We start from the raw sequence: 27907 nt of genomic DNA on the forward strand, positions 1-27907 counted from the left end.
AATAACCTGCACCACCTGTCCTTTAAAATAAAGTAAATAAGAATAATAACACAAAATCTTCCTAGAGATTTTATGCCAGTAAGATAATAAACTATGTCACTTTAACACTCTGGCAAACGGGCTGATTACGGGGATGTCATTTAGCTATGGGTAAATCTCCACTTGTTGCTGACCCCAGAATGACTGATGTGGGTGCAGGGCCTGAGATGCCCATCTCTCCTGACCTTTAGGAGCCCCAGCCCATCATGGCCTGGCATGTCTTGCTCTTCAGCTTTCTTTCCAGGCACACAACCTGGGCTGACAGGACTCTATGGCTACACATTTTCATCAACTCTTTACTCAGGAATGTAAATGTGTTCCCTCATTTCCTACACAGGTGGAGCCATGTTTAAACAATGAAGATTTTATTTCTGGATGATTTTGGCTTTTTGCAAATGCTTCTCTTGAGACACCAGACTATACTCATGAGGCAGTGCCATTCGTGGACCGAGAGGGAAGAGAACAAGAAGTCACCGCAAGCCCTCCCTGAGATTTGGCACCGTGCTCAGGGTACTGTGGGAAGGGCCAGATGCCAGCCCTTTCCAGAGCAAAGGCTGGGAAACAAGATGAGCCAACTCCTCCCCTCCACACGCCCTCTGCCATTAGAGACCAGCTGAGCTGGAGGAACACGGCTGTGATGGTAGCTACTGAGGTAAAATGTAATTCAGTGCTTGTCATGTTTAGTGTTTCACTGGCTTTGCAGGTCTAAAGCTAATAATCTGATCATCTATTCAGAGGATAACAATATGCAATGTAGCATCTGGGGGGAATGTCCTTTTGAAGGCCATAGCCATTGTTAATTCCCTATTATCTTGTTTTGAAGTCCTGTATCATTTTCATTGTTTTGTTGGGTTGGGTTTTATTCTTTTTTGTTTTGTTTGATTTTATTGTCTGATAGCGTGAGCGGCTATTTCAAAGTTAACAAGATATATTATGGTAGTCATTTTGGAATTACTATTATTGTGTTTTGAAGTCCTTTATTGCATTCATTGTTTTGTTTTTATTGGCTTTATTCTTTTCTGCTTTGATTTTTACTATGTCTGAAGGTATCTGCAGCTATTTAGAAGACAACAAAAGGCTTTATGATAACCATCATTGATTTCTTGTTGTTTTGAAGTACTGTGTGACACTGGTTTGTTTTGATTGGCTTTATTCTATTTGATTTTGCTTGGTTTTATTCCATTTAAAATAAAAATTTTTTTAAAAGCAAATGCTTCTTTTTTGTTTCTAATGTAAATTGGATAAATACAGTTGAAATTAGTTAGAAAAGACATTACTACAGTAACAGAAAGGAAGTACACACATTCACCAAAGAACAGACAGATACAATTGTTCAATACACACTTAGGTACTGACATACTCCAGACTTTTGAAAGTTAATTTGGAGTAAAATAATCTTCACTCAAGAGCTGCAACCATGAAATACATGAAAACCTGTCTCTTTCCCTTTTAGTCTTAAGTAGAAAATTCAGAGGAGATGAAGACATTAGGACCTTATACTGGCCTGTGGGAGTCCACTGTGTCACTAGGGCCAAGATAATGAATATTTGCATCATTTGTGGTAGCTGTGACATCATGCTTCCCAAGGTGAGACTACTCTGTCCAGCCCCGCACCCTGCCAGGCCTCAGCCCAGATGTGCAGCACTTCCTGTCACCCTCAGGGTGACACCTGCATAAGACAGGAAGTTGGGTGGCTATTAACAGCACCCCCACAGAAGTGGGCATTGTAATTCCAGATGACTGATTTGATATCACTTCCTATTAAGCTGGGTGGCTACTAAGACTGTACATGCTGAATCTATCTGAATGTCTGAGAGAGAAGAGAAGGCCCATGATTTCTTTATCCAGACATTTCTAGAAATGGTACAGTTCTCAGGGAAATAGAGCTGGGAAGGACAGGATGGGATTCACATCCATTCAGCTCCCACTCACTGCCAGGTAACTTACTAGTTATTCTGCATGTTCAGCATCTCGGTGGATCATCACAAAAAACTACACATGAACCTATATGAAGATAAAATGAACAACTGTTTAGAGGGCATCCATGACCTGTTCAAACAAAACGTTTGTAACATTTCAATTATACCCTTGGATCACTCTGAATACCAGGAGGATTTACGAATTTTAAATGAATATACTGCCTGTGCACTGCTATAATTAAATAGTGTGAATTTCTATTAACTGATTTTACTTTATTGTGTTGTTGAAAAATGAATGTCAGCCTAAATATCTGGGTCTTAAGAGCAAAACACAAATACAGGCTTAGGAACAGAGTACAATGGATGGGTTTTAAGAGTTCTATAGTACAAAATCAAAGAAGATATTAGTGAGTGGGTTAGAAAGGCAACCTTGTCCAACTCAGATGGACCCGTGCACACCATGGACCTCTCTCCTACTCCTAGAAGCCAGGAAACCTTAGAACTGCTGCTCACGCTCAGCGGTTCAGAAAGAGCCTCAGGAAATCACCTGACCCTCCACTTCCTCTAAGCCCCAGGTCAGCCCCACTCTCCTGTCATTGATCCTCAGATCAATGGCCTCAGCTCACAGGATCCTCACTGTCTCACCTGGTCCCTGGGAAGCCAGCCTGGCAGACAGGATGCTGCTCCTGAAAGCTATCCTCCTCTCCTCCCTCTGGGCTTGTGAGTCATTTCCAATTTTTTCTGTTCCCAAAGAGAACACAGCTATGCTTTATTGTTACTTTACATATTACTTGTTCAGTACGAATGCCTCTGTTCTGCTTGCAGTTGGACTGGGACAACTGGAGCAGCCTGAACTATCAATTTCCAGAGCACCAGATGAGAGTGTCTACATCCCTTGTAAGGCGTCCATCAGCAACTTTAAAAATGTAGCTATACACTGGTACCGACAAAAATCAAAACAAGGGTTTGAGCACCTAATGTATGTCTGGACGGCCTTTAATCAATATCCCTTAGGAGGAGTGAACAAGAAACTTGAGGCAAGTAAAAATTATGACACTTCCACATCACACTTAAAAATAAACTTCTTAAAGAAAGAAGATGAGGCCACATATTATTGCACCTACTGGGACCCTCACAGTGTTAGAGTTGTCAGAATAACCTTCACAAGAACACCTCTGGGTCTGTGCCCACCTACATCCTTCCATATGGTCACCACATCAGTGCTCAGCTGATGTCAGGGTTAGTTTCCTCCGTGCAGCCCTTGTGCAGCTGCCCGTGGGGATTCAGATTCTGTCCCTCCAGAGAGTCCTCCATTGGGTCAGTTATGGTTCAAATCAAAGACTATTCACCACTATTCCCTATGAAATGAGGCCGTGGAGGAACTCTGACAATACCAGGAGGATTACACACAGCACAGTCTAGTTAACTAACAAGGAACTGTATACAGACTTCCAGAAACTAAGTGATTCAAAATGAGGGCAGCAGAGTGGCACATGCCAAGAGAGAGAGAGAGGTATGTGTTACAGAGATGTGACCTGTTCTTGTTATTTTCTTATTTCATTCAAGAGCATTAGTGGTTCATAGAGGTAGAATTACTTGTCAAACACAGAAACTGCGAACCTTTCGTTACTATCCTGCAGGCATCCTGTAGAAAGTCAGTCGCTCTTCCATCTGGTGACTAGGTTTCTACAGGATACCTGCAGGATCGTAAGTAAAGAGGTATCTCTTTAGAATTTAAGGGAAATCCAAGGACACATTCTGGACTTGGCAACAGGATGCAGCTCAATCCACATAGTCCTTGAAGACTCTGTCTTCAGAATGCTGAACAAAACAAAAACCCAGATCCTGAACATGAGGATCAGACAGTTAAAAAGAGAGGTGTTTCTGGGGTGCTTGATCTGTCTATACAGAGCAAAGGTAATGTCATTCACCAAATATATCTAATGATTGTATGTTTATTTCAAGACTAGTAGTTGCACACTCTCAAGGAATATTAGAACAAAATGTTAAAAAATTAAAAATTAAATTCCTCTTCTGCATTCTTAAAGTCTACCTTCAAACATGGTAGAAATTAATAAGGGAAAAATTCTGAATTCAGAACTGAATCTCACACTGACCTTTATCAACATGGACAGAGTCGGAGCACGGATCACCCACCTGTTGGTTCCCTGGTAGATCCTGCGGTCACTGGAACACACACACGCTCCTTTTCTCCCCTCTAAGCGCAGAACTGTGTTCAAAGTGAGGGGACAGAATTTTAAAGATTAGCAGCCATATATCAGCAATATATCTTTTTCAGTAAGAAGTTTTTTTTTTATTTAGACCCACTATGTCTGGGCATTTACATATAATCTACAGAAAGAAATGAGTGGTGAGCCCCTGAAGTAAAATAGAAGCAAAATACAATTTTTTAAATCTTATTTTTAATTGCTCTAAAGTACAAGTTGGTGTTTTCTTTCTGTGAGGGTCAGACAGTAAATAATTTTGGTTTTGAAGATCATATAGATTCTGTTCCACCTGTTCAATGTGGCCGTAGTAGGAGCACAAAGTGCTGGCCACTTTGAAGTCTGGAGAGTCACAGAGATGAGTGGCAGCTGCAGATACCTGTGTTGTAAGGCTGCGTAACAAGAGCTGTGGCCTCTTATAAAGGGACAAACCTTAGTTTGGTTCCCCCACAGGTGAGCCTCAGGTGCTGGGGGTAGATTGTTTATGATGGAGGTGCAGGGTGATCAGCAGGGGTGGGAGGATGAAGCAGAATAATGAGGGTTATCGAGGGTGACTCTTCGTAATAAGCTGAGAAGTGAGAGGCTGGGACCTCATGGAGGTTCAAAGGTGAGTGATGCACTAGGCTCTTCTGCTCCTGTGTGCTGTGGGACTGACCATGTATAATAAGCGTACTAGACAGTGTGTGAATCTCTAAGTGATCAGACAGTCGAGTGGAAGGTGAACCCAGGAATCTTGCTTATAGTTAGAGCACTGCAAAGAAGGACCTACAGAGGAGGAAAGTATTTCTGATGTTATGCTAAGTAACAATAACAGAGCATAAAAGTGTACACACAATCATTTTAAAGGCTCAACATGAGTTCATCTGTCAGGGAATACACCAAACTGTTATCAGTAGTTGTTTCTGGGTGATCATACTGAGTATTTTCTCTGTATGCTTCTTTATCATTGTTTGCTTATTTTGCAAAACAAAAGTTGTACGTATTAATGGGCTACCAAGCATTATGAAGAAGATTTGTCTCAAAAATTCATCAGTTCTTTGTGATGAACTTTGCAAATCATCTTTTTCAGCTTTTTGAAATGTATAAGACGTCGTTATTATTTATGATGACCTTACTGTGCAAAGTTATCCCACATTCCTGTTAGGTCTATGGTGACCTTACTGTGCAAAGTTACCCCACATTCCTGTTAAGCCACTCAGACATCGTGACCTTGAAAAGTTACTGGGCCTTTTCATTCTGCTTTCCCAGCTTTAAGAGGGCACAGTGTTTACGGTCTCAGAGGGTTGCTTCATGAGCTCTTATCTGAAAGTTAATTGCATCGTGTTCAACAAGTCCCAGTTTTTCCTTTTATGACTCAATCACTTCACTGAGCCATTTCAGATAAAATGCAGATACTTAGAAAAGTCATCCTTGCACTGTCTCCAAGCTTCAGCAAAGTACAGCTTTCTTTCTTAAAAACCAAGACTGATGAATGAAACAAAGCGAAAGGTTAAAACAATTTATTTTTCCTTCAACAGGTTTCAGGTTTTACTGGAAGAATATAATAATATCGAAGATATATAACTACACTAACTGATAACAGGGAACAATCCATGGACTTTAAGCAAGTTGCTGACCTATAAAATGTACCCACTATTGCAACAGACCATGGAGTTATTATCTCATTTATTACTATAAACCATCATGAAACTGTCTTCCATACTCAAGAAACTCTACAGTGCTTATACAATATGGCAAAAAAAAAAAAAAGATAAAAACTCAAAGAATGAAGAGAGGTCAAGGATAGGTATCTTTGAAGCAATTCCTGAGAACAATCAGGAATGGCTTCCTGCCAGAAGAAAATCACATTATATTAGGGTAACAAAGTTGTTGATGAAGTCTTCTGGGATCTGATCATTGCTTACACCAAGCGTATATATATGCCATGTCTCATATGCAGGATGTTTCTTGGCACATGAATAAGCATTTCCTATCCTGGTTTCATCCTCTCAGAGCCATTGATGCCACTATATCCTAGGTTCTAATCTACACTCGCTTATAGTAGTGTCTAATCTGACACTAGTTATAGAAATGCCAACCCTATGGATTTGTCTCATGCCTTGGCTTGCGTTTGGGTGCTGACTTAACTATTTTTCCCCTTTTCCTTTTTTTTTTTTTTTTTTGCTCTTAGCATCAACCGTTTTAATTTTCTCTTCCTTGCTTTTTCTATGGAGACACCATAATGGTATTTTACAACCAATCCTTCTTTACCCAAAGACCACACAGGTTGGTGAACCTAAGTTGCAAGCTTTGTGGGGTCCTCTCCAGAATGCCATTGTACTCTTGTATCAACTGAGAGAAATGGAGCCTCTAAAATGGATTCCTTATGGCTCTCCAGGTGGGAGCAAGACCAACCTGACTCCCACATGGAGGCAGATAAGAAAGACAAGGTGTCTTTTACCGGATCATCATAATGTTGTCCCATCAGATGAACACACATACTGAAGTGCCTACTTGGGGTTCAGAGTGTCACAGAGGCAAAGGGACCTGTAGGAAGATCTATCTCCCTATTCGTGCTTGTCACCTGCATGGACATTCGTGTACCCAGAGTGACTCTTCAACATGCCCATTCAGGGTTCACAGAAGGTAGAACTGGGAGGGTTCTTGGAACATATTAGCCCAATTCTGTCACTCAGCTGATAAAGCTGGGGACCATATTGGGCAAGGGGCTTCTCCCAAGCTAGTTACATACAGAAGTGGGTCTGTATTCCTCCATCTCAGTCTCCGTTTCTTGCAAATGTTGGGTCAGTGCTGTGTCTTTTAGTAACATCATATTTGTTCAAAGGGGAGATGTGATACGTATGCCTTATCTTCCCAAATGATGCCCCAGGTCCCAAGCAGATCTGATGTAGTCCCAATGCATTCCAAATTCACTACTTTGAAGGGAAGGAAATTTGGCAGGACACAGACTCCACAGTCCATCTACTCTGTACTATTCTCCAATGGCTGTGCACTGCCCTTTATCTCTGTGCTTCCTTTCTGTTCTGAACTCATAATATTGCATCATTCTCTTTGACAAATTGTTTAACTAGGGCATGTGCGTGGTAGATATTGACCTACCCATGGGTATATATGTAAATTCTTCACCAGTTCCATATGGCTATGTTGACCCAAAGTCCAAATTTCCTAGTGTTCACTGTGACACCGGGTGCTTTGTCCTCGCGTAGGTGGTGTGAATTTGGTAGTACTGGTTGGTATTTTGATGTGTTATCGTGATTAAGGATTTTTCATGTTCTTCATTTCATGTGGTTCCACCAGCCACGTTTTGAAGAGATACAACAAAATCTATGACATTGCTTCATAACCAAATGCCTCTCTGTTTGAATATTAGCAAGTAGCCAAAATTTGATTATTGAGCCTAATGTAGTATTTTGTCTTCAAACTTTCTTGTCTCAGGAAGTAGCAATATTGTCATAAATCACAGTGGTAGGGGCTGGGGATTTAGCTCAGCAGCATAAGCACCTGCCTTGCAAGCAGGCAGTCGTGAGTTCGATCCCCGGTACCGATAAAAAGGAAAAAGACCAAAAAAAAAAAAAAAATCACAATGGTGAGGATTTTTTTTTTAATTGTGAAGGTAGTAAAATACAACAGAACAAGATAGAACAAAGCCAATCGAGACAATGCAGTGAAATTGTACAGCACTTCACAGCAGGATACCGGGATAACAGTAATAGGTACCATAGTATATCTCATTATCTTCACAATAGTTGTCCATTCAATCAGGTATTGCAAAATCAAACCAAATACAGAACGTCATAAAGCCTATTAAAACAGAATATTGAATAGAGCAGGACAATTGATCAGAACAAAGCAAAACAGTGAAAACATATTTGCCTTCAAAGAAATGGTAAAAGGAAATCCCCCATGTTTGCTATATTGTCATCCTCCCAAGAGATGCTCAGACCTCTGATTCCCAGTTGCTAATGGGGGTTAGGGATGGGGATAGGATATTGATTCTCAGCCTGCACACCAGTAGGCTCATGGGAGACACTGACTGGTTCTCTTCCTGACTCGATCACAGCTCCCTTGAGCCACAGCTGCTTACCAGGAAGACAGGCAAGTTGCTTTCTTGCTCAACACCCAAAGTTCCAACATGGCTGGATCCCAGGAGACACTGACTGGTTCTCTTCCTCACTTGCCCATGGCAAGGATATTGTGTTACACGGATGGTGCTTCCCAGAACTTGCACATTTCTACCCACTCTGTAGTAAGATATAGGAGAAGAGGAGATTCAAGTGTTCGTCAGGTTCCTGTGATCTGAGCTGTGAAAGATGACAAAACACTAGGGACTGTGATTTACTTGCTAGAAAATCAAAGAACACGCCCTGGGTGGTACCACCCTAGACTACAGTTCTCTGTAAAGATGGAGCCTAGACCAAAATCGTAGGGATCCACTGCAAAGAATCCCACTCCCTTCTGTAACTCTAGTCCTTTGCAGATTAACAGGTGTGGGGTAATGGGCAACCCATGACAACAATAACCATCTGATTACATTACTGAGAGGTAAGGCTCAATATTCCTGTAGCTCTAGTTTATCCTAAATATCCAGCTAAAGTACACAACTTAGTAAAAGACTGTAATCTACCAGTTTAATCTCTAAGAGAAAAAGAAAAGCTGATTTGAAGAATATAATTAGATATTCAGGTTAAACTAGACCAGGTACTGAGAGATTCAATTGTTACATGGTTGCACTGCTTGCCCATTGCTTTTGTAGTTAATTAATTAATTTTTAGCCAGGTCTTCTGATTATTTAAATTTATAAGCACTGTAAGCCCATTCGATAAACGTAATATCCACCATAAAAGTAAAAACTTTTTATATTGCTCAAATAAATATTTTACTCTACAGATAACTAGTAGAATTAGACATAAGATTTAAGGACATTCAAGAATAATCACTCCAAAGAAAGCTATGGCCTGACATGACCATTGCCACGTGTATAAAAATTAAGATTTTCTTTTTTTTTTTTAATAATTCATTAAATTTAAATTTATTTTATAATGATTCATAAAAATGATAAAGGTAAGCACATATCTTTCCTCAAACATTTTTCATGTCTTTAAGGTGAAAATATTCATAATCCTTTCTTCCAGCTTTTTACAATATGTATAATGTTATTATTTACAGTTACACTGCTGTACACGGTGTTCACAGAACTGTATATTGGTGCATGGCTTTTAGAATATATACAAATCAATCATTTTGTCTACTTTTTATTCAGTTTAATAATCTCTAAGATAACTCTGAAAGCAATGTCCAATATCTTATACAGCCTGTCCAAGTTCAGATCCTTTTTCTTTGTATAGAAATAGTTCAGACATGGCAGTTGAATGTAAAGGATCTGGGATCTTGTAAAGTTGAACTCACATCCCAGCTCATTGAATCCTGTTTCCCATCTGATTTTAAGTGGGCATAATGATTAATAGGTGCAACTAAAAGAGATAAAATTGTTGATGATGCTTGACTCACGGTGTACCCTGTGTTATGAACTTTTTCCTTTTCCTAATGAGAGAGTCTTGAACAAGGAGAGAGAAAGTGGAATGGAGATTTGAGAGCTGAGAGTGGAGTGTTGATTCCACAAAAAAAGCTTCTTCAATGCAGAAGTGTCTTTCATGCATCATGTACAGAAGAGAAAAATAAACATTTCTGATGGGGACCACTACTATGTAGTTCTGAGCAGGATTTAAAATTAACCAACTAGCTTTCTAGGTTTACGTGTGAGTCTATTCCAGGCCTAAGTCCCTTGTCTGGAGATGGGCAGTGGGTTCATACTAGGTGAACCTCTATGGATCAATGTTCCTGGCTGAGTCCTGTAGTGGCCTGTGATGCCTCAAAGGACAAGACAAAACCACAGCTGAGGACACCTGGTTGCAACCCCAATTAACTAGAGACTGCAGTAGAAGGCATCTCAGCTGTCTCAGTCTTGCCATAAATGTCAACCTGGAGATAAGATAGTTCTCCTAAATTAGCATAATTTACTACTTGGAGAAGTCTTTGAAATGACTCCCAACATCCTACTCAGTTCCTGAATTATTCTCAGCATTCCCTCCCTTTGTTTGAAAACCAAGTAAATACAGGCAGCCCAGAGAAGTTCTTTGTGTAAGCCTCCAGAGAATCTCAAATTCTACTAGAAGGATTTGATCCTCCTGGAACCCTAAAATCATAGCACTTGTTTCATTTATTTAAGCCTTTATTTTCCTCTCATTTGGGAGGTTGTGGTTCTGATCAGTCCATGGTACAGTTCCTGTTTCCAAAAAGGAACAGGGCCTCCAAAGGCACATTTGTCTGTGGGCACTACACAAATGATGAAGTATCTGTAATAGATGTAAGGGCATGTGACTATCCAAAGTGTAACAGAATCCCTAAGAAACTAGAAGGTCATCTGACTCCAAAGAAACACAGATAGTGAAATAGCTAAAGATATCTTGCTAGAAAGTGAAATAACCTGGCCTCTTCCATAAACTGCTCTCTTAATTTTTTTTAAATGAGTAAACTCAGTACTTTCCAATGATCCACTATTTTATGTAGAATATATCTGGTGATATTTAAGTATAAGTAAAATCAAAATTATGTCAAACTATGAACATGAGTGGTTTATAGAAATAGTATATGAACTTTATCTCTTGTACATGCCATATGTTTATTTTGATAAAGGCAATGGTCTTTTCATATGCCTTACTGGAAGTCTCCATAACTATATCAGTCAGAGTTTACTAGAGAAGCATATAACACAAGATATACTAACGAGTAAGAAACTGCAAGATTGGCCCATGATGGTCAGCCACAGAGCTAGATGAGGAAGCATGCAGAGGGTGTCTTTATTCTGGAGGCTGAAGAATCCAGCCCAGGTCTGGAGTTTACTGCAGTGTCCCATGCACGCCTGTATCAGGAGACCGATGGGTCTATGATGGAATGCTGAAGAATGTGAGATAGAAGGCTGAAAAGTCCCAAGTGAAAGCTGAATATTCTATACCAGAGGCCAAGAGACAATGTCCAAGCTGAAGGTGAAGACTGAAGCTCTTCTGAAGAACCAGCAATCAGTCCCTCCTCGTTTCTCTTTTATTGTATGTAGGCTACACCCCTCGGGTAGCTGTAGCACTCACACCATCTCCATGCTCTCCCTCACATGGACTGAGGATATTACAAAGTAAGGACCCTGAATCACTTAGTTAACCTCTGACCTTCTCAAGTTGACACAATGTCTGATAACCATTACAGTAACTTATTGTACCATATTTCATTAAAAGTTATCTATGTTTTTAGAAGATGGGCAAATTTTCAAACAATGTACACAGTCCCATTTGTTTCAAGATGGCAACCAAACTTTGAAATGAACAATGGAATGGATCTTCCTATTTTTTTAACCAGTTAACCTTAATCATCAACCTGATTAGATTAAGAGAGCCCTGAAGATGTAATTGGATCACTAGGGTGCTAGAGTCAATGGATTAATCTACTGAAGTTTTTGGGTAGACATGCTTTAAAGAAGTAGGGCTCACTGGGAAGTGGGTCATTGAGGGCATGCCTTTTGAGGACATATCTCTCATTAACTCTAAAGTGCTCTGATTTCCAACTGACATGAACTAAGCGATTTTGCTCTAAACTAAACAGTTGTGAACTAAGCACTCATGCCCTTCTGCCATGGTGTTACTCTCTTGGAGCCCACCAATCACAGACTGAAACTTCTGAGACCATGAGACAAAATAAACCTATTCTTTATGTAGTGTATGACAGGTACTTAACAGTGAAAAAGTGATCAGCATAGAAAATTGATACCAGGGAAGTGGTGAGGTTGCTGTGACTTCACACAATTACATGTTTACGATGCTTTTGGAAGTGATTTGTGGGAGAAGTCTGTAAAAGTTTGGAGATGTGAGATACAAAAGCCACAGAATGTTGTAAATAGAACTTAATGGGCAGTTTGGGTTACAGCTCAGAAGATCAGAATGCAGATAGGAATGTAGTTAGTAAGGGCCAGGTCCATGAGGCTTCAACTGAGAAAGGGGTTCTGCTGAAAACTGGATTTGAGACCATGTGTGTCACATTTTGGCTCAAAAATTTGTCTACATTTTCCCCCATTTGCTAAGACTTTGTGTGAGGAGGAATTTAAAAGTGAAGGACTAATTGATCTGGCAAAAGAAATTTCAAGTCAGTCCAAAAATCAGGCTGTGGTATGAATATTACTGGCTGTTTTTCGCCGAGTTTATAGGGAGAAATGTGAAGAAAAAGTGGAGCAGAAAGATTTGAAAAGCTTAAATTTTACATCAAAAAGATTTACATGAAAAGTTGGACCCAAAAAGGTGAAGTTGCTGGAGAGAATGATCACTTTTTCACTGTTAAAGCAAAGTACCTGTCATACACTACATAAAGAAGAATAGGTTTATTTTGGCATTAAAAAGAAGCCAAGTACTTTTTACAAAACCGGGAAGAACAATGACCTGAGGATATCTCAGGAATAATAAAGACTCTCACCTATCACAGGCTTAGAGGTGTAACAGTGTAAAGCTTTCATTTCAGAAGAGACTCCCTGGGCCTGTGGTCACCAATGGTCATCCAGGGAATTAATTTCCTGGGATTCAATTTTACTGGGCTCAGCTTTGCAGATACTCAGAGATCCAAAGTGGACTGGCTACTGTTCAAGCTGTTGGCACCCTTGGGCTCCTCCACATGGAGCAAATTTTTTAGGCATGGAAATGCAAGACGTTTTGGGGTCGTGAAGATCCCCACCTGAATTTCAAAGGAAGGTCTGGGAGGCAGGGCAAATGTGCCAAGGTCAGTCTCTGCCAGAAGCCCATGAAAGGGTGGCATGTGAAGTTCTGAAAGGAAACTAAAGATGCAGAGTAGACCTCTGGAAGATGATGATGATGCCAGGTACGTGGAACATCACCCAAAGAAAGGCACAGGCAGTGAGTGGAGCCAGTGCAAGAAACAAACATTGTATATGCAACAAAAAGGGGCATAGTTGTGATCATAGCCCTCTACAACTCACATCACCCTATCATGTGCTCTGGATGCCAGACGTAGAACTGTAAGACTTAATAATTTCTGGGCTTTGGTCTTGCTTTGGTCCAATTCTTTTCTATTTCCCTATTTTTTCCTTCTGTAATGGGAATGTTTACCTTGTATAATTGTCTCTTGGAATCATGTAAGTTGCTTTTTGATTGGTGTATGGTTTACAGCTAAGAATTTGCCTTGTGTCTCAGAGTAGATTTGCACCACATCCATTCACAGTCCACTATAGCTGCCTTCCTCTCTCCATACTTAGGAGGAGAGACCATGTCTATTCTTGAAGCTTTGCCTGGGTGATAGTGGGCCTAGAGTGGACATGAGGGTTATCAGGCTCTGTTCTCCTGGATCCTTACAGTTAGACGCCTCACCTATTCTCTGGGAGCATGTGGGAGATTCTGACAATTTTTTGTTCTTCACTCTAAGATGAGTGACATAAGAATACAAAACCAATGCCAAGAAGACTGGAACGTTTTTCACATTAGAATTTAAACAAAGAATCTGCAATTTCACAGGAGACATAATTCTAAACGTTATTGTTATTCCAGCAAAAAAAGAAAAGAAAGACAGAAAGATAGAAAAGATAAGAAGAGAACAGGAAGTTGTCACAGAACCAATTTCCTCCTTTGCTTTTGTCCTCATAATGAATCTTCATGCTACCTGGCAAATGTGGCTTTATTCAAAATGGAGATCTTGGTTCATATTTTTCAACAGTGTCGACATATTTTTATTTTCAGTTACTAATGAGCCTCCTCTTTTCAGAAATTTATTCCCAAATTGCCAATAGAGAGGCCCTTTTTCCTGTGAGAACATTAATGCCTTTTCCTTTGATGCAATTTCTGAGTAGTTTCAACACAACTGAACACCTGGAAATTAAAATCCAAGACCACAAAAACTAAACAAAAAACCTAACTTACTTCCCAGAATGATTTGCCTAGTAACTTAGAAAAGTAGGTTGACAAATTGGATGAGCTCTTTTTTCTTTTTTTTGCTTTTACTGTTTTTATTTTCCCTACTATTTTCCAACAGTCATTGCCTTAGTGGAAATGCATAGTTTATAAAGTCAGTTTATGAAGAACGTTACAAATTATTATGCCACAAAACTATTTTTATTTTTATTATTTTCCTATTACTTTTACTATTTTTACTTTTCCTAATGTTTTCCAATAATCACTGCCTTAATAGAAATGCAGTTTATAAAGTCAGTTAAGGAAGAAACTTAGAAACTCTATTATGCCAAAAAATCTACATTCAAGAATTTTCAAAGGAACTCAGAGAAAACTGATACCAGCACAAAGCTGTTAAACTACTCATGATGTTATAAATGCTGAAGTGAAAGTTAAGATTTGTGAACACTGTGACCAGTGTGAACAGGGCAGGCTGGATCAAGAGATTTACAGAAGGACTAAACCCATCGTAACTGCTCCTGGTAAGTAGTGTTTTGCATTTTTACCTCAAGAGTGAAAAACTGACAGATGTTCTTAAGAAAAAATGACTTACCATCAACTTTATCTGAGTCTGATGCAATATTAGCTTCAGAACATAAACTGCTTATTAGATCATCACTGAGTACTGTCATTTTGGAACAACTTGGTAAGTCTTCTATCAAGAGCAACTGGATTCCAAACAGAAATTGCTTTATAATCAATGTAGATGTCCATGCATATGAATCACAAAACACCTATAAATCATATTGAGAATTGTCAAATGCTCAAACATATGATTATTATTATTATTGGTTCTTTTTGAAACTAAAGAGCTATTAAATAATTATAAATTATACTGCAGGCCAAGAATTGATTTTATATATGAAAATTTAATAAGGGAGGAGATTTAGAAGATTCTAACAAATTCTGAGGGAGGTTACACTCAGACTTTCAAAATATACAAAGTAACTGCCATACCCAAGCTCCCTAGGCAGAGTGGAACTTAAATTCCTTATCATACTCAGATAAAATTGATTGTATTTAAGCTTTGTTTTTAATTTCAGAAAAGCCAATTTTCAATTTTAAAAATATTGACAGAATTTTGAAAGAAGTGCAAATGAAAAATTTTATAGAAGCTTTAAAGGCAGTACCTAAATGAAAGGCAGAATTGTCAATTTTTGATCCTGGCATAAAGCTCCAGGTAAATTTCCTTTCCATTCTGCAAGGAGTATGGGGAGGAGAGACAGCAATACAGGTGCCCCAAGCCCCAGGGCAGGGTCTGGCTCACGTACTTGGAATGACACCTGGTTTGGTCTCTCATCAAGTGGGATCTCTGCAGAGGCCAGGTGACTTAGTCCAGCTCATAAGAGGCTGTACTCTCCCTGACCTGGCGGAGGAGATACAAGCAAGGAGTTGAGAGGCACTGAGGATCTACAGAGAAAGAACCACTGTTGCAAAGATTTCATAAATTCGTTTAGATTCTATACTTTACTTGCTTGATTCTAAAAATGGTGGGGAAAAAAACAAAACTTAAATCTGCTGAAGTCATCATATGGTCATAGAAAAATTAAATATTGGGTTACTTTGACCCTAGAATGCTTAATATCAACTGTCAAAACCTTTCTCTTTGTGACATATTCAAGAATGGCAAAAAGTTCACTTTGTTTTTAAATACAAATCAACAGTTCATTCAGTGTGTTCATTTTTAATTAATCTTATAAAATGCAGTTTTGCTTGAATGAGGGAGAACGTCTCATCTAAGGGATGGTTATTTAGCCTGAAATGGAAACTTTTAGAGATGTTTTTCATTAAGTTAATAAAGCACTGAAAAATGCCAACGCATTATATTGTTTATTTCTTTAGTGGTTATAGAGATTATGAACAAATTAACTTATAAATTGAAAGCAAATTTTAATCCTTTTCTAAAGTATTCATTTATAGCAACAAAATTAATGATACAGTATAATTCATAAATTCTATAAGAAATAATTTTTAGGAGTACAAGGATAGATATAGCTTTGATTCTAGAATATGATATTTGAGGACTGTCACTTTCTATTTTTATCCTTTAATAAGGAAATTTATATTCAACAATGATTATTTTGTTAAAATCATTAAAATTCTTGCTAATCATTTAAAAAATGTAAAATGCACCAAATTTAAAGATCTTAAATTCACATTGTCACTTATCACTATTATCAATTTGTTATATTTTCATTCAAGTGTTTCATCTAATATATATTTGATTTTTGTAATCTGGTTGATTTATATTTAACACTATTTAACATTTTTCACATGTACTTAAAATTACTTGATAACTCAGAAAACTTTAAAATACATCATTTCTAGTTATGTGTGCAATAAAACTGTGATTGACTGCAAGGAGACATTATAAGGGTTAATTGAAATTAAATACAGAAATTACCTATCCTAGTGGCTGGCAGTTGGTAGGACATGGTTACTAATTCTTTTCTGCAATTCAAATTACCACTCATTATTGACCTATATAAACTCAGGAATACAGATAAATTTTTTAAACACCATGTGATCTCATATTAGAATAAATGGCCAGTATGTGTAACTTGCTTTTTATTTATAAGATTAACAGTACTTGCTTCTAAATGTGATTAGAAAATAATATGCATGGTTTTACAACATTATCTGTCTGATTACAAGGTAAAGCATTTCCACACTACGACTCACATGCTAGCTGGAACAGAGCTACATTTCATTATGTTAATGCGCAGGAAAGATAGGTGAGAGCCTATTAAAATTTGGGTATATAAGAGGCATGTTTCCTGTGATGGTGGCTTTGAGAATTCCAGGAATATGAGAGCAAAGCAACTGCTAACTCAGAACGGATGAACGCATCTCCTATTTTCAATGCCATGGATCTAGTTGCAATTCAGAATGTGGGGGTTCCAAGGTGAGGTTTTGTTCTGTGAGATTAAAATGTCATGTTGGAAGTTGTTAACAGTAACAATGATAGTAACAATGTCCTCTTGTGTTCCAGTGGTATCATTAATCAAATTGCTCTTTATACTTTGTTTCACTTTGGTATCACTTCAGTGCTGGTAGTAATGTAGAAGTGATTTAGTCTAACATTCTTTTAAGACAAAATAAAGTCCCCAAAATTTCAGTTATCCAATGTGCACAGCCTCTGAACTGTTTATGAGGAAAATGAACCAGAACCAGAAGCCTGATGTCTACAAAACTCCAGACCACCCTGCTTCCCCAGGATGGAAAGAAGTCAGGGTCACTAAAATAGTTTTCAGTTTTTGATAAGGGTCTAATCACTGTGGAATTATGCTAAGAAAGTCTTCGGTGGAGGAACCAAACTTGTTGTCATAGGTGAGTATCTGAAGAAGATATTTCCAAAGCAGAGGGAAGAAACAACTTGATTTTTTTTGAATAACAGTAAGAATGTTTAGAAAAAAAAGAGGAATTTGAAGGAAATTTGATGTACAAATCTTAGAGATTTTGATACAAATATATATACTAAAAGAACCTGTAGATAATGCTGTCTGAGCAAATATTAGTGCTTAGTTGAAGGGACCTGTGAACTTTCATAAAGTGCTTACAGGTAACGTTTCATGATACCACTATAATGTTGGCCCTGGGCCAAAGTTCACTATTATTTAATGTCTGTGATAAATTACTAAAGAGGACTCATTCTCTTTTCTCATGGCCAAGTGTATTGTGAGAGTTTGAGTTTTCAGGGAGGCAGATCTGAAGCACAAGCTACATCACAGAGTATAGTGGATGTCGGTGATCATTCTTTGGTTTGAGTTGTTTAAACCAGTATGAACCAAGGGTATGTAACAATTGAGTGAAATTGTGTGAGCAAAACTCTTGGGACAATGTCCAACATGTATCAGGTGTCTGATAAATGTCCTTCCAATTCAAATGTAAAAATGATGTTTTATCCAATAAGGAGAATGATTTTCAGCAAATTAATTTGCAGAGCAGAAATTCTCCATAGGATTTAGCTGCACACCTGGCTGATCAAACAAAAGGTTAATTTTAACATCTGTTCGTACAAAACGAAATAGAATCTAGAGATACTTGTTTCTCCTTCGAAGTTTTCCACCAGTTGGCAAGAAAAATGAAACTGCAAGGATATTTTTTAAAAATTGTCTTGTTCTATGTCCTATCTCTAGTCTTTATCTTAATTAATGTCTCTAAAATTAGTCTTAATTAGTCCCCAAAGTTTTAGCCAATAAAATTAGGCTTCTCACTATATTGGTCAGAAAAAAAAAAAAAAAAACCTTTATATTCATACGGAAAATGTTCAAGTTACCATTAAATATAGTTGCAAACTAGTCATCAATCTGGAATACGCACTTAAATATAAAATAGCTGTAACCATGTGGTTCAAGAAAAAACAAAAAACCAGAACATACAAACTTTCATATGTAGATTTTGAATATCATACCTTTGAGAAAAAATGCCATTGATATTGACAAATTTATACATAATCTAAATTACTACATGTTAAAATACAAAGTTAAGGAATTTAACTCAGAATGTATGGTGCAAGTAGGTAAATAAACAGATACAAATGAATCAGGTATCTTTTAAATAAATAAAGCATATAGCAAGTATCCTGTTTGTTATTTAAATAAGATAAAATGGATGACACTGTACATCATAAAACTTTTCACAAAAGTTAATATTTAAAAGTCATGTTAAAAAGACAATGTAATATAAAACTCCAGAATGTAAGTAATAACCATATAAATCAAGTACACTAATGCTTAGTTATCTATTGTAATGAGAAAGTTATGGAAGGTAAAAATTTATATTTTTCCTCAGAAGTATGATACTCAAAAGAATATTTCTAAGGAAAAGAGACAAAAGAGCATACTGTACAAATATTTTCCAGTTAATCAACCGATTTTCAGTTTCTTTTTTATAACGAATATAAAGCATTCTGAAGAAACACAAGCTCTTATGATGGAAATTAATTTAATATATTGACTTCGGTTGAAATACTACAAAGCACAACTGAAAATGTAGTATTTTTATAACATAAAATAAATTTCTACAAATAATGTGTATGGCTGGAGAAATACTGTTTGCACTAAAAGCAAGATGCCAATAAAATAAGCACATTACCACTCAGTTGTCTTTAGTACATGCTCAGAAATATTGACAAGTATGCTTAGTCTGTAAAAAAATCAAGAGCTTTGCTGAACTAGGCAGAGAGCCTCAAAACCATTTGCCCTTTCTTTTCAAATGAGAAACTGAATTCATCTTTTCTCAAAAATGTACCCACTGAGTTGTTATAACTTCAAATTAGTATTATGAAAATATTGGCCAATCAAATTAGAAAGCCTTCCAACATTTATAATGTCATTAAATTAAAAATGTGTTACCCGTGATAGTACCAGTGATAATGATGAGGCTTTGTGTTAATGCTTGACATGTATCTGCAACACACACTGGAATTAAATTTTCAACATTGTACCAGTTGTATGTACATTTTATTTAGCAGGATAGGATAAGAAAATAAAAGAAGTCCCAAAATACAGCATAGCCATGGGAAGGTACTAATTTTGGGACAGTCAAAATATGAATATGCATCTCTCTATATATATCCTCTCCCTCATGGGCTCAGTTTTTACTAGAACAAGTACACAAAGGCACTTCTGGTGTACAGTTAGTAATGCTTGAACTTCAAATGAAATTCTAAAATAAAGTGTGGTTTTAGTGAACATTTCCCAAAGCAAAATAGAATCTGGATAAGTGCATTCATTGGTAAGACTAACTGAGGAGCACTGTTGAAAATTAAAAATAATCTTTTTATTTCACACTGTGGAAATATCTCTACTCTTCTTCTAAAGGCAAGATGTTATGGATAAGCGGAAATGCAGTTTAAACACTACCTGCTCCGAAACACTTATGGTCGTTTAGATGTAAAAGTGAGATTTTGTATAACAATAGAGATTAACTAGGAGAACTTGGAGAACTCTGGAGTGGATGTGGGATCTACAGTTGGAGCCCAGAGATCCAACTGATAGACTCTTAGTACATGTAGAAGCACATCTTCATTAAAGCAAATGACTGTATTGTATTATCATAGGCAAAAATAAACACCCACCTTCTGACATTTATGCCTATGAAAAATTAGATAAATAGGATACATGTTCGAATAAGCTAAGCGAAGAGTGGATTAAATAGAATTGCAGAGCAGGAGGGTGTGAATTCCTGCTCAAAGAGGACACAAGGCAAAGGATGTAATAGAGGATTCCTTACAAGGAATCCTCATCAGTAGAGCGATCATCCAGAGGACCTAGTCTCTCCCTGTATGCTGACATCCACCATGAAAACCAATGAGAAAATGAAGGAGATGTGAAAATTTAAATGGGTTCATGAATGTTGGAAGCCTTGGTTACGAACAGTTAAATGTCACACATCTTAGTTTGTAAAGAAAGGACAAAAGTCAGGTTTGCTTCAGGCTCCATCACTTTGTAGTGGTGACTTTTTGCAAGTTGCTTAACCCCTCAAACCTCTTTGCACATCCATAAAGTAAGGGCAGTAATTGCAACCTTGGGGTGAAAGTTCACAGTAGGCATACAATCAATGGTACCCTGTCTCCCCCTTGCTATGCTTGAGACTTTTCCAAATCATTCACTATTTAAATTTATCTAATAATTTTCTTTGTTGATATTCCATTTTACCCACAGACAAAAGTTCTGATGGAGACATTTCCCCCAAGCCCACAATTTTTCTTCCTTCAGTTGCTGAAAGAAATCGCGATAAGGCTGGGACATATCTTTGTCTTCTGGAGAATTTTTTCCCTGATGTTATTAAGGTATATTGGAAAGAGAAGGATGGGAATACAATCCTTAAATCCCAGGAGGGAGACACCATGAAGACTAATGACACCTACACAAAACTTAGCTGGCTAACAGTGACGGGAGTCTCCATGGATGAAGAGCACAAATGTATTGTCAAACATGAGAAAAATCAAGGAAGAGTTGATCAAGAGATTCTCTTTCCTCCAGTAAACCAAAGTAAGTATGCATAACAGAAAGTATATTTGAAAGGGAATATTCCACCTTTTTTTTAACTACTTTATTTGTTAATATTAAGAAGAAAAGGTAAAACAAATTTTCACAACAAAATAATGAAAAAGTAACAATTATTGATAAATTGCACATCATTATCTTTAGTCACTCAAGTACAAAATATGGGCATAAAAATTTCATCAATCAATACTAGCACAACCTTTCCTATTCAGTGAACTAAGTGACACTAATGGTATAACTAACTTGCATTTTTTTCTTTTCCCTTCTATCCTTTCTCTTTTCCCCTATCTTAGTTTCTTCTTTTTATTGAACAGTTTCCTTCCATTTCACAGTGACTATTGTATATTTTGAACCTTATGGTTTCACATATGTCACTGTGGTGTGATGTTTTTCAATCCTTCTGGGAAGATACGCAGAAGGGGAATACCTGGATTAAATGGGACCTCTAATCCTAATTTTTTGAGGAATCTCCACACTGATTTCCACAGTATTTGTACTAGTCTACTCTCTAACCAACAGTTGTAAAGGGTTTCTTTTTCCTACAGATCCAGGAGCATTTTTTATTGGTTGATTTTTTTTAAAAAATTAAATAATTTTTTAATGAATAAGGGAGAGGATGAGATAAAAGGGGGCATAAGAACATAACAATACAGGTTAAAGCATGACACTTTCAGCAACCTAGTGCTTCACCACCAAATAACCCGACTTAATAGTAGTAATATTCCACCTTTTCTATCAAGAACTAATGAAAAACAAAAGTAACTCAAATCTTTTTACATTTTAATGATAGCATAAATGTCCCACTGTTTTACTCACCGAAAGACAATGGCAGAGGCTTTGGAGAAAACAAACAAATTTTTAGATAAACTTTCTCAGCTTCAGTTTTAACATCTAGAATATTAAATCATTGAAGTTTTCAGTAACTGGACTGTGGTTTATGATACAGCATATGTGAAAGTACCTAGCAGCATAGAACTTGACAAACACTGAAAAGGAGCTTTCATTTTGGATGACTTTAGTTGATTTAGAAAGAATACTTTTGTGCCTTGAGAAGCCCATGCACAGTCTTGCTATACAAAAAGTTTAATGTATAAGGTTTTTTTTTTTTTTTTGACAAAACAGTGCTTAATAGAGTGCAAAACCAGCTCAACATAGTATAGCGTAATCATGGTTTCTGCAGTTTTACAGTGTTGTTGAATTTATCACTGTTAGACAAAATTTCCTGTTAAGCTTGGGCAAGGCTAGTGTATATGAAACTATTTCCTTTCTCCATGATGAATATACTTCCTTCCCTTAGTAAAGGCAGCACAAATGATTACTGTACTACCAGTGTTTTCCAGGCTTGAGTGGGAATGTGACCAGTCTAGGAGTTAGTGTCAAGGGTCGTTCTGTTGCAGTGAAGAGAGACTGATGTTTTCTTACTTAGTCAAAAATACATTATTGACATTCAGCTAACTGCTAAGATTTAGCTAATATGGGTCTTGATACTATGAACATGGATATGCATGTTGTCGGTGTAATATGATGTCTTAACTCTTTCAGGAAGTTACTTAGAAGGAAAATATATAGGTCAAATGAAATGTCTAGTTTTAGTTTTTAAAGGAATCTCCATGCTGATTTCCATAACAATTGCAGTAGTTTACATTCTCATCAAAGAAGACTTCCAGAACTGGTTCAGAAGGTGGCAAGAATGATGTCACAAGTGGGTTCAAAGCAAGGGGAGATATTTTGAGGGAAATTCAAGGCACTGTGTCTTTTGTTGTATTGAATTTTTAAAAATTTCAACATTCCTCTTATTTTTCAATCAAGCCTCATATGTATATACACGTACACATATTGTTAAATTGTGGCATGAATCATTAACCCTAGTTAGTCGTATTTTTAGTCATGATTGTTACTTCCAGAGAACCTGATTGGAAAGACAAAACTGGTAATTTCAAGTGTATTTAACTGGATCTCTTGCTGCAGATTTTTACATTTTCCTGGCCATCTTAACTTTTGAACCTCCCTGAGTTAAGGTAGAAAAATCAGAATGACTGATGCTCCAAAGCAGACTGAGTGACATTTTAAACGAATGTATATTTTCCTCGGCACCATATTAACACAGTAAACTACTAATCTTGATAGGAAAGTAATGCCAATGAGAGTCTACAGCAAAATGTTCTAAACTATTTCAGCCAAGGAACTTCATTCATTTTTGTGCCTATTGTTTCTACTTCTTGGGGAAAAGAATGATATCAACTATTCTAGCTTTGTCTTTAATTGTACATAAATACAGCTCTCACCTCAAGTTTTATTCAGTGAGCCTAAACTGTGATTGGGCTTATCTATTTCCTGAAAAATGGCCCTGGCACCGAAATACTCAGCTGCTACGATACAAGTGGTCATTGGCTATAAACAATAAAAATAGTAGGACTTTCCCAGTCTATGGCTGTGGAGTTATGTTCTACCTTTTAATCGCATTGTCCTTTGAATACTGGATTTGAAATTCCATGGGTATGATTTATCTTACCCTTTTTTTTTTCTCCTCAATAACACAGAAGCATCCAGAATACAACTCTTAAGTGTTGTTAAGGAATTAAACAAAATCCAAAAGATGTACACAGTTCCTGGCCCAGCAATGTGCACTCAACTGGTATTAGTGTCTATTAATACCACTGAATACCTCTCCTGTGTTTGTCAGAAAACTTTACACACACACACACACACACACATGCACGCACACACATGCGCACACACAGACAGTGCCAAATAGACAGGAATAACTGACAAGTACCTGTTCTCTTATCTTCTAGTTAGGAGTACTTCTAAACCTGAAGCTTGCATGAATGATGAAAATGGTAAGTCGTATTGTCTATTCCTCTTAATGCCGTGCTTCAGTGGGTTTTCCTCTTAATCATCTTAACTTGAACTGCCATAGCTCAAGTGAGAAAAACCACAATGGCTAGATGTTTCAAGATAGACTGAGTAACATTTTACATTCATATATCTTTTCATAGGCATCGTTTTAACTCTGTAAATGACTAATTTGTGCATGATATAACTTCAAAGAGAGTGTACAATATACTCAACTATTTCAACAAAAGGGCTTTGTTCATGTGTCTCCTGCTTCTTATGACCAGAAAAAGCATAATATCAAGTTAATTCTAGATTTTTGCTAATACCTATTTGCTGAGGGGTGGAGTACCAGGGATCAAACTCACAACCTTGTGCTTGCTAGGCGGGCACTTGTGCCACTGAGCTAGACCCTCAGCCCCTCTAGGTTTTTGAAAGTTGCCAGTTGCTAGTAATGTGACTTTGAACTTGCCAAGTATTTTTATGCATAAGCATATGGATGTCCTCTCTACGGATTTCTTTGGTTAATCCTCATACTGTTCCATCTCATGGTATAATAGTTATTGCCCTATGTTACAGATGAAAATAATGAGCTAAAACTAAGTCCCTTTCCCATGCCATCCAGCTAGACTGGAAGTTCCAATGGAGACTCTCCAGTGAAGAGCTTATATCCTTCCTTACTCATCCTTCCTTTGTGATTGAGTCACAGAGCAAGAAACTCCAAACCTGAGCCCCCAAAACAAGAAGGACATGTAGCAAGGTGTGAAGTGCATGGTGTGAAGTGCATGGACTTCTGAGCAGCACAGACTGGGTGCAGCCCAGGTCTCTTGACAATCAGCTGTAGGAACATGGGGGAAGGATGTCACTTGTGAGGATTACACCAAATGCTCAGCCACTGAAGAAACAAGGCCTGGAGAAGAAACGTCTGGCACAGGATATCCACTAAGCCAGCTCAGAATAAGCCCTAGTTGCCAGGCTTTCTTTCTTATCTATGCCAAAAGAATGTAACTTGAAGCACTTGGCTTCTCCCTGGCAACCTTTCCTAAGTTCCAAAGAGCTCTGGACCTCAGCTGCCACACAAAGCAATGGGGAAGGCAGTAACTATCCCCTGACAAAGGGAAGGGAGTTAGGAACACAGTTTTCTATACCAGAGCTAATGATTGGAGTTCTGACTCTAGGAAAATAGATGGTGTAAAGTTAAAAGTCGCCTAGGGAGAGACTTGGCCTTGTGACTCATGTTACTGCTGTAACCCCACTGTCATTGAGTTCAGACATCATATATTTCTTGTAAAACTTCAAAAGTTATCAGCTGCTATTACCCAGTAATATCAAAGCCCCAGTGATAACTTTGCAGAAAAGATAAGGGAACACACCACAAACACTGAGCATCTTAGAGTTTGGATTAACGACACTCTTTCTTACATTTTCTATGATACCCTCTTCTACAGTCTCCCACCCATCCTGTTGGGAGCACTAAGATTTCCCATGGATTGTACCTTGCCACAGATTTCAATGCATTCTCAATGTATAATGGTTTGCATGTTTCTAAGCCACCACGTCAATTTAGGCTTAAACTTTTGCTGTGTTGTTTCTATGGGACTTGAAGAGTTCCAGAATCACAGAGCAGGTAAGAGTAAGATCTTCAATGCCATATTGCTGGGTTAAATTTCGGGGCTGTCAGTTACTAAGTGCATGACATTAGGAAAATTACTTCTTACTGTGCCCCAGTCCTTCTGCAATATAGGAATAAAAACAATTTGTCTCTCCCATGGGTGGCTTTATGGATTAAAAAAGATTTAAATATTTACATCAAGTTCTCAATTTGCTCTTTCCAATTGTCAAATATAAGTAATATTTCACTAGTGGTTGATGAATGTATCTCTAATTACTGCTTAGAGATACACTGGGGCTGAAAAAAGTCCTCCAACCTAGTTTTCACAAAAACTGACCTCTATTGAAACTAAAAATTTAACTTTCCAATATTAAAAAAAAAAGCTCTAAGTGAATTGAGCTTAGGTTTTACTCCAGCTGAGTTGTGAGTGAATCTTGCCCTTGGTGGTCCTAGACAAAGTGGTGAAAGCTGACCTCTGGGTTTGGGTGTGAGGGGTGGTGTCACATCAGCGCAGGTCATCAGAGACCTCAGCTCCCAGTGGTGTCCTGCGCAGCTGAAACTCGTGACCCAACTTCTCGTAGGTTTGCTGGACCTGCAGGTCACCAGCACCTCTGCCTACTACACCTACCTCCTGCTGCTCCTCAAGAGTGCCGTCCACGGGGCCCTCAACACCTACTGTCTGTGCAGAAGGTACCCTGACTTCTGTTATGGAAAGAGCACCTGACAGATGGAGACACACAGGACCACAGTGTCTCCACCATTCCTGTCCCCAGAAGCGTCTACTGAGGGTCTGCAGCATTTGATGGGCTCAGCTTTTAAAAGCTGTGTACACACTGTCAGTATGACATAAGGATTTCTCAACCGGTGGGCAAACTGCATGGCTTTCTCTGTCACAAAGCACAGCTCATGGCACCTTGAGCCCCATTCTATGGTCCCCACACCAACTCCAACCAGCCAGGTTCTCAGGGCCTTGATGTGCACAGCTTGCTGCTGCTCATGAGGACTTCAGTGTCTGTGGACGGTATCATCCTCTGGGAGCCTCCACTCCACCCATCTGACATAGCCTCTGTGCTATAGCTCTGCTTTGTTCATAGAGGACACAATAAATAAAAACTATCCAAAAGCTTCTTTGGGCCATGTGCACTTTAATTTGATCAAATGGAATGGACACTCCGATGTGAGAAACAGCATGATAAATAAGCAATCCCACATTTCTAATTGTTATGGTGGCTCCAAGAAGCCACAGTCACTTGAAGATGCCCAAGTTACTGCTTTTCTAAAGGTCAGCTTGGGGCTGGGGATTTAGTTCAGCGGCATAAGCGCCTGCCTTGCAAGCAGGCAGTCGTGAGTTCAATCCCCGGTACCGATAAAAAGGAAAAAGACCAAAAATAAATAAATAAATAAATAAAGGTCAACTCATTCAGGTACAACTGGTGAGATCCTCCACAGCAACAGGAAAATGGCTAATGCTTATGGTATTATGTGTACTCAGCTGTATAGTAGCATCTCATAGCATTGTGTTTCCTGACACTCAACAGTGTCCTCTTGAGACCTGCATTAGTCCTCCACTTTCCGCGTGATGGAAGAGTTGAGCAAATGAACTCCGAACCCAAAGGACCTGGGCTTCAATACTGAGTCTTGAATTTAGTATCTAGGTGACATCTGATACTTGGAATCTCTGTGCCCTAATTTTTTCTGTGAGATGAAGTTAGTTAGCCCTGACTCCTGGAGTTGGGTGGACCAGATGAGTGAATCAAACTTTGTACAGACATGTCCTTAACAGTGTTGAATTGTGCCCCACACTACTGTAGAGATACAGTGAATACCATACTGCCATATATGCAAAAGCACGAACAATGCTCTCTTTTCACTTATGTGCCTAGAGGATGGGTGGGATGGGACTTAGTATACCAGGCAATGCACGACCCTGCAAGAGCCTTTTGAGGTAGGTACAGTTATGGTACACAGTTGACAGATAGGAAAATGTTACCTAAAGTCACCATAAATTTAATTCCAATTCTCTCTGAACTGAAACTTCATGCATGTGTGTGTGAGCACACATACTTTACCTAATAGTGAATGTGTTCCTTAATTGGGAAATGTTAATTGGGAAAAATAAACAAAAATCATGCATTGCACTCTTGCCTGTGGCATCCTCTGACAACTCAAGGTCTTTACAAACTTGTGAGTGCATCTCCTCAAAGTTAGTCTAGACCACTAGTTTGGCACTAATTTCCCAACTTTCTTGATGATTGCTTTCTATGTTATAAAT

At 38.1% G+C, this 27907-nt stretch overlaps 1 long non-coding RNA gene and 1 gene segment (V, D, J or C); one reads left to right on the plus strand and one right to left on the minus strand.

The window, feature by feature from the left end:
* Positions 1-1150: 1150 nt before the first annotated feature.
* On the minus strand, positions 1151-24936 carry LOC106027746 (uncharacterized). Of its 3 annotated transcripts, XR_001201323.2 has the most exons (6): positions 23965-24936; positions 15447-15541; positions 14729-14909; positions 8268-8424; positions 4116-4188; positions 1151-2043 (listed from the first exon to the last, which is right to left on the minus strand). It is a non-coding gene; the product is annotated as an uncharacterized LOC106027746 (long non-coding RNA). The 3 variants fall into 3 exon arrangements; XR_010042281.1 differs by lacking the exons at positions 1151-2043; positions 4116-4188 and having other exon boundaries at positions 5110-8424; XR_010042282.1 differs by lacking the exons at positions 1151-2043; positions 4116-4188; positions 15447-15541 and having other exon boundaries at positions 5110-8424.
* LOC100716166 (T-cell receptor gamma chain C region C7.5-like) lies at positions 16778-26762 on the plus strand. The segment is given in 4 exon segments: positions 16778-17080; positions 20844-21173; positions 23984-24028; positions 26217-26762. Coding segments are annotated over 4 exon segments (534 nt in total).
* Positions 26763-27907: the final 1145 nt, after the last annotated feature.

This window comes from Cavia porcellus, unplaced genomic scaffold (assembly GCF_034190915.1).
Source record: "Cavia porcellus strain 051 isolate PalLab524CR breed Dunkin Hartley unplaced genomic scaffold, mCavPor4.1 scaffold_23, whole genome shotgun sequence".
In the NCBI taxonomy this organism is placed as follows: domain Eukaryota; kingdom Metazoa; phylum Chordata; class Mammalia; order Rodentia; family Caviidae; genus Cavia; species Cavia porcellus.